This window comes from Pararge aegeria, chromosome 13 (genome assembly GCF_905163445.1).
Source record: "Pararge aegeria chromosome 13, ilParAegt1.1, whole genome shotgun sequence".
Lineage (NCBI taxonomy): Eukaryota > Metazoa > Arthropoda > Insecta > Lepidoptera > Nymphalidae > Pararge > Pararge aegeria.
The window spans coordinates 957,426-970,917 of record NC_053192.1 but is presented as its reverse complement, the minus strand read 5'-3'; the positions used below and the strand labels follow the sequence as shown (position 1 = coordinate 970,917).

Here is a 13,492-nt window from a genome sequence, read left to right as displayed (position 1 = left end):
AAAGGTATACGCATGTAACAAATACAATTTTGTACCTCTATAATTGAAATTGATTTTCGCAGCCCACTTTTAATTAAGTCCGGCCAACTAAGATCGCGCGTACTGTGTGTATGTGAGAGATGTTTTGAGAGTACTCATAGTTATACTAAAGCTAAAGCATCCATTCATCAGGATTTGTTCTGCTTTACATTTTCCTCAAACCTATTTGCATACAATAAGGAGTTATTCTCGCACTCTGGGACTCTTGATGGCAGTCAAGGGTTGTTGTAATGGAATAAGTAAACCGCCTCTACGTCAGCAACACGTGCTGACAGCCTGTCAACTTTTTAATTTATTTGACGTGTCCGGTGCAAATGACAAAATAGACATAAGCAACTGGAGCCGTCATACAATATTTTTACAAATCAAGAGGCCGGTTTAGATTGTCTATAATCTTTCGATATAAATTATATGGCAAAATAGTCTTATAATATATTAATTTATATGATTTCCTAACAGTGATAGACTAAAATAGTTTCGAAAACGATTGATTTTTATTTTCTTGTCGTGGATGATACTGGTTGCTCAAATTATCAGAATGTAAGCAGGATTGTGTTTTTTTAAGCCAGTAAAATCAATTTTAACAATTTTCTGCCTGACTAAATTGACGTCACAAAGAGTGGTTTAGTTTCGCATCGAATTAAGTTCTACGTGTTTTGACTGTTATACGGAAACCGTAAAATTATTAACCAAATTGGATTGTGTTCTTGTAAATATTTACTCTACAAAGTGTGGATGAAGCATGATGTATGAATATCGACGATAATACAACTTAATGCAATGAAACTATGTATATTTAAATTAACGAGTGTGCGCTGAGTATCAAATTAGCAGCTTAAAAGATAATGGGATCAAAGAGTCAACAATCTTTTCATTGGTTTGAGATTAAGCATTTAATTATAGAATTTCAAAATGTTAAGTACCTAACTTGAGAGATATTCGTTATTATTTACAAGTCACGCGTGTTTTGGTTCATCATACTCTCTACTACTACTTTACTTGTTTTTAACCCATTCGGTGTTCTTTGATCTTGCGCTCGTTCGCGTAAAAACACGAGCTAATAATTAAATTATATTATAAATTTTAAATGAGACTTTTGATCGTTTCGTATCGTTTCGTTTGATGTTATAATACAATTGTAACGGGTGGGGTTTGTCTCCTCTTTGGACTTAAATGATCATTTTAAGCGTGTAATGTAGTTAGATAGATAACAAGGAATAAACGGCATTCGCCAAATGAATGTGACCGCGTCTTATTCCTCTTCGCACCGTTTTGCGTAAGCTATTGAGTTTAGTTAGGCAATGCTTAGTGTCCAATTGATCCCGTTGTCTCGCGCGAGCGTGTTGCGTGCGTGGTGCGTGTGTAGCTAGTGTAACCGCATGTGTGTGTGCGCGACAGCGTCGGAGCCCAACATGCTGAAGGTGCGGCTGAAGGCGCGCGTCATCGAGCGCCGCGCCTCGCCGCTCGCGCGCCGTCCGCTCAAGACGCGCATCAAGCACCGCAGTGAGTACACCACCGCACAAGCAGAGTACAGTTTTCTTATCCGCCATATTGGATTTGTTATGACGTCATCGGTCATATACATCCCATTTATCAGAATCTGCCTTAACATTAATATCATTAGAACCGTATAGTTAAATGTCAATAGATATAAACATACATTCTTACTCTGCTGTGCTTCATCGTTGATCGTACCAATACATCGCTCGTGTATTTAATTAATAAATTAAATTACAGACAAAGCCACTGTACCTTATATTGATAGATATTTGGTCGATATTTTTTATTCTTTGTTTATTTTTGTCACTCATATTCGCCTTATCAGATTTGGATTTTTTCCCTAAATTAGTTATTTATGCAACCACGTAATGATGCCATTTAGGCAATAAAGTTCGTTAGTTCGTTTCATGGTAACAAAACATCACTGGTGTGGTATTTTAATTATAATAATTGATGAGCCGAGCAGATGGCTCATTTCATGGCATCTTAGAAATCATCGCTTACAAACGGAGCAAAGCTTTGCACGGCACGCAAAGAACATTGCCTATCGAGTGCCGCCTCGTGTCCATCGATTGGAGGGTCTGTCGCGTTTCAGACCGAGACCCAGTAATGCCGCTCGCGGAAACGAGCACGGCGGTAGGGCCCCGGAGGAGCTCTGTCACAAACCGCTCTAGTCTGCTGCAGTTTGTGGGCGAGTCAATAAAGTGTGGTTCCGTGTGCGCAGACTGCGAGGGCGCGTCGCCGCGCGGCTCCCCGCCCGGGCCGCTGGGCGCGCCCATCCGCGAGGAGGAGGAGGGCGGCCGCGCGCCCGAGCTGCTGTTCTCGTCGCCCTCGCTGCCCAACATCTCGCTGGGCCGGCCGCACGCCGCGCCGCGCCACGTGCCGCCCGCGCCGCCCGTGAGTGCGCTGCCCTACTGGCCTTAGTGTCCGACCGGAGACCGTGAATAACTTGTCGCGCGCGCAGGTGCCGGGCGCGCTGCCGCCCGTGTCGGAGGCCGAGGCGTACGGCGGCGCGGCGGCGCTGGGGGCGCGCCTGGCCAAGCGCCCGCTGGGCCGCACGCACTCGGCGCCGCTGCCGCTGGGCGACCCCGCGCTGCAGCCGCCCACGGCGCACCACTACCTGCGCGACCAGATCCGCAAGACGGTGAGCGATCGTAATACTCATTTATTCAGGCTAAAAATAAGGATAGGTCCTTTCAGTTGTTACGAAGGGAGCTTATTTGAAACCTAAGTTTTATGAAATCTACATATAACCCGTCAATTTATTTACACACGGCAGAAGTGTAACTTCTGAAAAGTAGCCTACGAGAGATTGAGTTGGATGTAGAGTATCAGAACTATTTGGATAAATGTAAGGTTTTTTATTTAGTTTCCATGGTAAGAAGAATAATTAAAAAAATATAATGTTTTGTATCTCACTGTGTCCTATACATTCGTGTGTTTGTTTCTTTAAATAGATATTATTCGGTAACTCAAATACAACAGTTCTAATTTCCCTTCAATAATTATTATAACACAAAGCAATACAATATAACTCCGTAGTGCCGTGCGCGGTTTTTTTAACTTTAGTTTTTGCCATAATTTTAAAATTCATATCAAGGAGATGAAAATATTGACACAAATAAAAATTCATCAACAATCAACACACTTATACTAAAACTTTCTACGCAGGCGCAAACACGTGCATTAAACACATGGGTTCTATCTCATTCTCTCGCCGGCTGAATCCTGCACATTTTTGTATTTGTGTCTCTTACCTGTCGTTTTCTCCGTTGCATCCGGCTTGAAAACACTAAGATTCTAAAGAAGTTTCACTTTAATAAAAATTAAACAATAACTGTAGAATAAATTGTAAATGCAAGTGGATGTTTGTGTGCGTGTACAACATTTAAGGCATTCAAAAACCAGAGCACTAACTTCTAACTGTGCGCGTGCAGGTGTTGACGCGCGCGCACGACGCGGCCGCCGCGCAGCTGCGCGAGGAGGAGGGCGAGGTCATCGACCTGACGGCGCGGCGCGCGGGCGAGGCGGGCGCGGCGCCGCTGGCGCGCGCGCTGTCGTCGCCGCTGGTGGGCGCGCGCGCGCCGGCCACGGGGCTGGCCTACGACGCGCTCATGCTGAAGCACGGCTGCGCGTGCGGCGCGCACGCGCCCACGCACCCCGAGCACGGCGGCCGCCTGCAGTCCGTGTGGGCGCGCCTGTGCGAGACGGGGCTGGCGGCGCGCACGGAGCGCACGCGCGCGCGCAAGGCGTCGCTGGAGGAGCTGCAGAGCGTGCACTCGGAGGCGCACGTGGCGGCGTGGGCGGGGCGCGGCAAGGGCGCCGTGCGGCTCGTGCGCCTGGCGTGCGGCGGCCTGGGCGTGGACGCCGACACGGCCTTCAGCGACGCGCACACGCCGGCCGCCGCGCGCCTGGCCGCCGGCGCGCTGCTGGACCTGGCCTCGCGCACCGCGCGCAACGAGCTGCGCAACGGGTGAGCCGCTACACGTAACCGACCGCGGCCGTTTATAGGCCCGACCAGCCAGTCTAAACAACTGAAGTTCTCTCGGTTTATGCTTGTAAATTGGAAAAAAGCATGTCTCGAGTGCCAGTAGCGCCTAACGGCCGCCGCTCTGTCCAGGTTCGCGATCGTGCGGCCGCCGGGCCACCACGCCGAGCCCAACCAGGCCATGGGCTTCTGCTTCTTCAACAACGTGGCCATCGCGGCGCGCCTGCTGCACACGCGGCTCGGCCTGCAGCGGATACTCATCGTGGATTGGGTAGGCGGGCCTGCTTTCCGTTCCCTACGCGCATGTCAACGATCATTGTTCTTATCGCTTTCGACAAGAGAATGGTTATAGGCAGTAAAATTGTTGCATTTGTGCTCGATAATTCGAAGTACACAGATTGTTCAGTCCCATTGATTTAAAAATTCAAAAGCTTTTTCAGTTTCTATTTTTATTGATTTGAAAGAAACTTATGCGCAGGTACAACAGTCGCTGCGTCTGTTCTCCCTCAACATCTTTTACGTAACAATTTGGCAATTAAAGGGTCCCTTTACGTGAAGTCATTAGGTATCAGCTTCATAACAAGAGTGCAGTTACTTTTAAGTCAAATATTGGGTTTGCACAGTCACAGTAATATTTAAATTCTTTTGCTAGCTGATAATGTCGTGACAATTATATACGAACATTGATTCTGAGCCCAAAGTGACGCTGTAATCTGTGCCGCTTTCGTGAAACGTTCGGTTACACGCATGCTCAACATACGTGTCCGATCGGATGAGTGTGCATGTGCACTGAGCCCGCCGCCCCGCGCAGGACGTGCACCACGGCAACGGCACGCAGCAGATCTTCTACGAGGACCCGCACGTGCTGTACATGAGCCTGCACCGCCACGACGACGGCAACTTCTTCCCCGGCACGGGCGCCGCCAGCGAGTGCGGCGCGGGGCCCGGCCTGGGCTACACCGTCAACGTGGCGTGGCCCGGCGCGCCGCCGCTGGCCGACGCCGAGTACCTGGCCGCCTTCCGCTCCGTCGTCATGCCCATCGCCAAGGTACGCCCCTGCGTTAACACCGAGTCTAAGCACGAGTCGTCTGTTACAAAGCGATGAACGCCGGTTGCACGCACGGAAAAGCATGACTTTTTTATAATTATTCGGCTGAGCCGAGCGTGCAAACCAGAGCGCGGAACAAGCGATAGAGAGGCACGACCGGTCTGAGCGTTTGGCTCATAACGCGTCATACACGTCATGTTATCATCCGCAAAACAGACTTTACAACCAATTTTTTCTTTTTCATTATTTCGAATTGAAATTGATATTTGCGCAGTCTCGATTGTGTTTTGCTTACTTTGTTTCTGGAGGCGATTGGTTGTGCAGGTGTGACGATGTGTTTGTTCGGCAGGAGTACGACCCTGAAATAGTGCTGGTGTCGTGCGGCTTCGACGCGGCGGGCGGGCACCCCGCGCCGCTGGGCGGCTACAACGTGTCGGCCGCCTGCTTCGCGCACATGACGCGCGACCTCATGCAGCTCGCCAACGGAAAGGTACGCGTCTAGCCGAGCCGGCACAGTACAGAAGATTATAGGAAAGCGAATGAAGTTTATATATGGGTAGCGCTAGCGACGTTCGGAATAGTACATTTACATTCCTTTTCAGTGTTCGATAATAAGATAGAAAATTAAAAATATTAATTGAAATGAAACTAAATATTTACACATTGGATACATTTGCTACACGGAACAGCTCTACTCCTCGCGAGTATTTCGTATTTCAATAAGATATTTCGTGCTTCAAAATATCGGACCCTTTACGTTTTGGAACACTTCGGCTTCGCAACGCTTAACAACACCTGGGCGCAGGTGGTGCTGTCGCTGGAGGGCGGCTACGACCTGGCGGCCATGTGCGACTGCGCGCAGGAGTGCGTGCGCGCGCTGCTGGGCGAGCGCGGCGCCGCGCCCGCGCTGGCCGAGCTGGCGCGCGCGCCCGCCGCGCACGCGCAGGCGGCGCTGCGGGCCGCCATCGCCGCGCAGGCGCCGCACTGGCCGCAGGTACATACTACACTTAGCGAAATAACGCTTGTGCTTTTGTGATCCCATCTGACCTTAAATTCAAAATCCATTTATTTCAAGTAGGCATAATATAAGACTTTTGAAACGTCGAGTCTGTCCGTTCGGAGGGACTCTACCGTCGATTCGGAAGGCAGATTCTACCGAGAAGAAGCCGGAACATCAACTATTAACATTTTACATTTTAACATTCTTTCTTCCATCATAAATGCCAACGCGGCCGCCGCTATGGGAGCCGCCGCATATCTGTTTAATGGCTCAGCACTCGCGCGCCGCAGGTGAAGCGCTACAGCGCGCTGGTGGGGCTGTCGGCGCTGGAGGCGGGCGGCGCGTCGGCGGCTCGCCTGGGCCGCCTGCAGAGCGAGCGCGACGCCGCCGACACGGCCGCCGCCATGGCCTCGCTGTCCGTGCAGCAGCTGCCCGCGCCGCTGCTGCCGCCGCAGACGCAGCCGCTGGCGCTCAGGTACGCAGCGCGCGCCCCCACCGAACCTCCCTTGGCATGTTTGGACTAAAATCTATCTAAATATATACCACCTAAGACAGTATGAATTTCATATAGATTACATATTTACAATCAGTAGACAAAAAAAAGGACTGTAGTAACTTTTTCGAAAGCTTGTTTGAGTGCGAAATTAAGCCTCACGACGAGTACATTTTTCAATGACACCTGGACAAAGGTATTTTGTACTGATTTCCATCGGATGTAATCGGGTGTGATTTGGCAGCAGGTCGGCGGACAGCTCGCGCTCGGTGTCGGAGGAGCCCATGGAGCAAGACGAGGGCAAGTGAGGGGCGCGCCCGCCCGCTGACACATTCCGCGCTCCCAGCGAGCCCCGCGCCGCGCCGCCGAGCGCGGCCGAGCGTGGCCGAGCACAGCCGACGCGCTGTGAACGATCGTTGTATATTTGTGGCCGTGTAATAATATGTACATATATGACAGTCGCGGCCTCCCCAGCACCGAGCTCGAGATGGTCGCCGTGTTCACTGGCTGAGTTTTCTTTATTCTCGCTGCAACTGCGTTGTGGCCCCGGGCGCGTGGGGACGCCACGTCGGCATCGAGATTCGGCGCTGGGGCCAGTTTCCGCGCAGCGACAAGTGTTATATGTATATTACATAAAAATGTCTATTCGATGTGATTCATAATGAATTAGTCTCGGTGAGGCGAACCGTGTGTGTAGATAAAGGTAAAATTAAGACAAATCTTAATTTGAAAGCTTTAAAACGTAGTAAAATTGTAAGTGTACAAAATGATGTTATTATATATTTGGATATGCTTTTAAGTATGACTAAGAGGTGTATTGTGGTGCGGGAGGCGCTACTCCGGTACCTCTCTGGCGCGATGTCGGCGTGTCGATATAACGAGCGATTGGAGCCGGCTAGCTTGGATGCCGTCGTTTCAATGTTTTATATTGAATGTTATCGCTCGACGCAGATTTCTATTTAAATTTTGTCGGAAAAATGTTTCAACATTCCGAATGCGTCGTATTGTATCTTTGTCTATACCAAAGACTTCAGATTTGAAAAATATGTCTATAGTGATTTGTATATTGTATATTTTGTTAAAGTACGTCCTCGTAGCAACTCGCTGTACCGTGTAATACTATTGAATAGAACGTTGTGTTGTATTGTTGCGATTTTATAGCAAAGTCTATAGCTAGAAGTAAACCTATTAATTAGCCCAGTATAAATTGTTATTTTTGTATGAGGGGGAATTTGCGAGAATTCTCCGTTTCCTTTTAACTTATTAAATTGGTGTTGATAGCCCTTTTTGAGAAGAGAATATTTAGCAGAAAAATATATGTATATTACGACAGTCTTTGGTCGGTTTTAATTCGATGAATTTCGTGACGCATCTTTGTTCCTGGACCCGTAGTTCTCTGTGGCAGTTTTTGGAGTGTCGAGGTTGCTTGAAATGCCTGGCCTGCATACTCTATAACATTGCAATAGGCTACAGTATCACCAACTTATTCTGAAGATAAGCTGAAACTTTGCGATTCTTAGAAACGTGGATAAAATCATTTCAGCTCGTTGATTGGAAGTGAACGGATAAATCATGCATAAAAATTGTTAAGTTCTTGAGCACAATCAAGAATATGCTGTAAAAAACGGCATTGTGCCGAATGTGTACATGGTTTTAGAACCATTTACAATAAACACAATTTTCATAACGTAGTCCAAGAATCCTTTTGACTTCATAACATACCTTTAATTTAAAAAAGGTGATGCTGTAAGAACGAAATGGTTGTTTTGAGTATACAATTGTAGTTTTTCAATTGGTCACGTCTATGTCATGTAAAAATAATTGTCGTGTACTTTGGCAGTGGGCTCTATGAGAATGAACGTGATTATTTAATGAATATTTATTTAGTTTAGATATAATATGTGAAACAATATGCAAGACTTGCCGAATCGTTACTCTGAAGTATCTTTGTGCTTTCGAACGAACAGTGAATGTTCCACTATGAGACTTCACAGTAAAGTAATCGAATGCGGTTATTAATCGCCCACTGCGCAGTTTGACTGACATCGTTATTTTGACTTGACGCGACCAACTGTTGTGAGATTGTAATACAATAGTGGGACTTAAATCCTCAAGGTCTTTTATGCCCAGAGTCAACTAGGTTATCAATGGAGCGATTTTAGTCGTTTTAAATAAAATGAATATTTCCTATTCTAATTACGATTAATATATAAACTAATGACCGTTTTCCAGATAGTGTATTTTGTAACCTACGATTAATGTTTAGCCGTCACAGATAATAAATCTTCGTTGGGAAATGTAGATTATATTTTAACGGAGTTGCCATAGAGCAGGGCTAGGACCACATTTGCATCATTCGAAGTATCGTATGTCTAGGCTATACATATGTACAGAGTAAAATTTCAGAAATTGAGTCGTAAAACATAGTATTGTAGTAAATATTTGGCGCTTTCTCCTCCGGTCAGTGGGATGAAGTATTGTGTAAAGTTAACAACTTTATTTCGCGCTTGTGCTGCAAGTGTCATAGAAACAAATTTATTATTGGTATTGTATATTGACCCAGAAAGCTCGGTCACTCAGTGGACGATGGAGAGGGTAACACTCGGAATAAGCTCGAAAGACCTACAATATCCAATAGCTCTTCAAGCACATAGCTCAGAAAACTTTGGTTTGAACTTCGTACTAGGCAGAGTCATGGTGGAGAGCAGGCTAGTCGCAGGCAACCAGGAGTGCGATACACCATACAAGACCTACTGCCAGTAGTTGACGTCCATTGCATGAGACGCCATCTTCAAACTTTAATAAAGTCAAACAAACCAAATAACCCAACATTTTTTCCAACTAGTCATGCAGCAAACGAGCTACTTTTGCGTTTCTATGGCTTAAGACTCATTTCGCAGCGACATTTCGAAGTCTGTCATGATATAGTGATAAGCAGTCGACAACGTGAGGATGATGGATACATATCCGATACCTCGGTGATACAACTGTGGACCGGCTCAAGACGTCCGCCTGATCGCGGCCTGGAACGATTTGAAACACAATTGCGATGAAACGAGGATATGAGCAATAAATTAGAGGAAGTTTTGTTTTATTTATTGTAATGTGGTGTATATTGTGTAATTAAACCACGTATTCACTAGTCTACAAATGTTTCAAATAAAAGACATTACTGTTTTTGTTACATCGCATACCTAAATGTTTCTTAAGTAAGTTATCAGAGGATTTTTCCAACGATTTGACAAACGTGATTTTAATCTATTTATTTATAGATTTAGAGTTAAAATGGTAATAGAAATGTCGCCGGAAACACATTGATATTGATTGATGTTTCGGAAACAGAAATTTGTAAAACATTAATTTTGTACTTGAAACATTGTATGTTTACTTTTTATCATCTATCAGATCTAAAAGTTTTTATAGATATTATATAATGTGTTGTTTAATACATATTAATGGTGAAAGTATTTATTTAAAAAAAAACGTTAGTTATCAGATGCATATAATGATGATTTTTTACTCCATTATCACTAGAAAATAAATCAAGATTGGCTTATATCCCTCCAACTTTATACGGTATAGAAAGGCTAACCGCATCCAAACTGAAGACGGGTAATAAAAATCACCTTAACAATAGTTGTACGTTAATGAATACGTGGCGTTCATACGTGTTTCATAACAGTAGTGTTTCATCCGCCGGCGGGTGAGAAATTGATATATTTTTGTATGAGAAGGCTGTCTGTGTTGTATATAGGCCGCGGCCGCCGGTCTGCGCTTGGGCTCATCCTCTGTGACATTCAAATCGTATCACATTTGTGACATCCAACTTGACACGACTCGTATGATGACTGACATTGGCGAAGTACCCAGTTGGCACAGACAAAAGCCATCAACAAGAATTGAATTGACTACCAAGTTGAAACTGGCTCTGGAAACTACGTCGTTACTAACCATCACTGTTAGTATAACATGGGTTCGAAATCGTAGTCATTTCCAGTATCGAAACATCATAGTATCACAGTAAAATTGTACCTATCTATCTCATTTCAAAGCTCAAATTCGTCCACACTTGTAAAGAGAGCGCGAAACGGTGAAATAAAAATAATTAGAACACTAATTTGCGAATGTAATAATAATGTATGAGAATGTTATAATTTGCAACATTAGGTCTTTTGCTTTGACTTTGCGAGCGTGTCTCTTATGCTAAGCAAGTGTTCAAGAAGACGTCACAGAATTCATTTTACAGCATTTTTGATTTGTATGTCATAGAACCGTGGCACATTTCGCTAGTTGTGTAAACTGTCACATATCGACAAAGTCGAAGCGGCAGGCGAGCGCGGGGCCGACGACAGGTCCGGCGAGGCCCGGCGGCCGCGTCTTACGTCGAGGGATGCGATCCTTGTACGATAAACAGATTTAAACAATGTTGTATCTTTGAGAGTTTTATTGTTAAAGTGGAAATACAGATGAAATAATTATTTAATAAATGTATATATTATATATATTTGGAAATATACCGGCATTTTTATTTACATTATCTTGTTTGTTAACATACTTCCCCATTTTTAACCTCACTGCTAGGTATAAAAATATAGCAATAAATCTTAAAATACGCTATTTATTAAGATACGGAAAGGTACGCGTATACATTTTTGCATCTTCCAGAGACGCGTTTGATAGATAACTCATAGCAGAATGCACGGGCTTTTATCAGTTTAAAATTGGAAAATAAAACTGAAATCTGTATGCGATTTCGTCAAACAAATTTGAATATTTGTGCAGTAAAATTATATATATAAAACATATTTCTAAAGTAATTTAAGCCTTGTTTGTTCGACTGCATATTTGGAACGGCGGAACCGATTTTAGCGGAATTTTCACGGTTTTATTGAATATTCTAAAATGTTAGCACGTTGTAAACGGCTAAACGAATTCTGCTGGGTCATAAGCCACTAAACAAACCTAACAAAGCCTGAAGATGCGTCTTGCATATGCAGGTATATTTGTGGCATACCAATAACTAATGCGACATGCTAAAATTGAAGATAGGAATCAACAAGTGTGGTGTTGACATAAAATATCTGTTATAATATCTAATTATTATATGAGGAAAGTATATTACTAATTGAGTTTATACACATCGGCATGCGGAACGTAAAGGTCACTGTGCATGCAGCTTAAGTAGAAGTTTTTAATTTATAAGCAAAGAGCAACTTGCATGCAAGTGACACCTTCAGGCGCTTCTATAGACTTCTGGCGAAAATAGTTGCAAATCCTTGGACGTAAGGTGCAACGAAAACTTGTTTCTAATCCACGTTACTTGCACACAATTATTACAGCTTCGTTGCAAAATGGTAAGATACATGCTACACCTTAAACGAATCCTTCAAAAACGAAACAGTTTTGACTAACATAAATCGTGACAAACCATATTAAACAAAATTAAAATTTGCACATAGTCTATTTGGTGTTGATTACTTTTACTAGAATCAAACCCAACTGACAGGCCTATAAATATATATATAGTGCTATCACTCAACACGGCGATGTATGTGCTTGATGTAGTCTTATAAAGTTTGTTTGAGAAGAACTAAAAACTTATCTAATGTTATGAAAAAAGTAATTACGGGATTTAACAAGCTTACTCTAATATACAATCAATCTTGAACACTTCAAGGCGGCCATAAGGTTTGCAAACTACTATTTCTGAATGACCTAAATAAGCGCGGCATAAACTTTGGCGAGAATATTGAACTTGATTTTCGGTTATACGAATGGGCATATCGCCCCGTACGTAAGACTGAAAATAAAGTATTTTGACTATAGAAACTCAACTGACGGCAGATAAAATATCTCAATTGACAGGTCATAAAGTAGGTTTTTTAGTGTCCGCCATGAAAAAGCATAGCTTTTTTAAACTTGTCAATATCTTAAGGATCAGAGATGTATACTCAACATAATTGCCACCATTTTTTATTAAAATTCAAATAATTGCTAATAAGAATAGTAAATAATAAGTTGGCAAGAAAAATAACATGACAAAACAAATACCTACAGTACAAAATTGAGAAATAGGTTTACTTTACTCTGACGTTACAGTCAAGAGTCAGTGTATTCTAGCTCGAAATATTTGGTACTACTGAACACATTTCAATTCAATTCTTGTTTATGGCTTTTGTCTGTGCCAACTGGGCACAAGGTACTTCGCCAATGTCTTGTAGATGAAGAAGGCATGAAGCAGACATTTACTGCTTAGATATCTTCCATCAATCGTATGCAAGATCTGCTGTCATTTGTCAAATAGTTTTTTAAAAAAAGTTCTCACCTACGCTTGGGAGTAAACTTTGCAGATAAAACAAATGTAACCGTGGTTCTTTTAAAAAAGATCCTACATATTATAAGTAATATTTAATATTTTGAAATACAGACTAACATATAGTAAAAATATATAATAACTTTAAATGTGTGATTAGGACAGCATAAACTTGCGTACTGCTGCATGTAAATAGTAATCATCTTCGGTCAAGATGCTCGTATAATAAGATATCAAACATCACAAGGTAAGTTCGTTAGATTGTTAAGTATATTCATTTTATTTTTAGCAGTAAATACTATGAACTAGTAAATGCAGCTTTGTTCATTTTTGGCTGCTCTTATTGCGCACTACACAGTTTTAAAACTATAATTCTCTTATTAAAGTTTATAAAAAACTTTCAGACAACGCACATATATACCTTTAAAATATATAGTACTCACTACTATACACACTATAGTAGAATGTCAACTGTGATATTGAATACTTGACAATTCTGAAACTATTTTCTTTTATAAATTTAATCGACCCGGTAATTTTTAACATCCAAGCAGCGTTTCAGGTACTGAAGACTCTTCTTGATAATATGAAATTTCGTGTTGAAATTAAGT

General features: G+C 43.2%; 1 protein-coding gene across 1 annotated transcript in view; it reads left to right on the top strand.

The window, feature by feature from the left end:
• Positions 1–11,082, top strand: part of LOC120628916 (histone deacetylase 4) — a 109,529-nt gene extending 98,447 nt beyond the window's left edge. Inside the window, 10 exon segments of the mRNA XM_039897586.1 lie at positions 1,438–1,542; positions 2,264–2,457; positions 2,459–2,683; positions 3,477–4,012; positions 4,160–4,298; positions 4,839–5,075; positions 5,425–5,565; positions 5,881–6,069; positions 6,366–6,550; positions 6,813–11,082. Coding sequence (XP_039753520.1) covers positions 1,438–1,542; positions 2,264–2,457; positions 2,459–2,683; positions 3,477–4,012; positions 4,160–4,298; positions 4,839–5,075; positions 5,425–5,565; positions 5,881–6,069; positions 6,366–6,550; positions 6,813–6,876 — 2,015 coding nt within the window. The 3' untranslated portion in view covers positions 6,877–11,082.
• Positions 11,083–13,492: the final 2,410 nt, after the last annotated feature.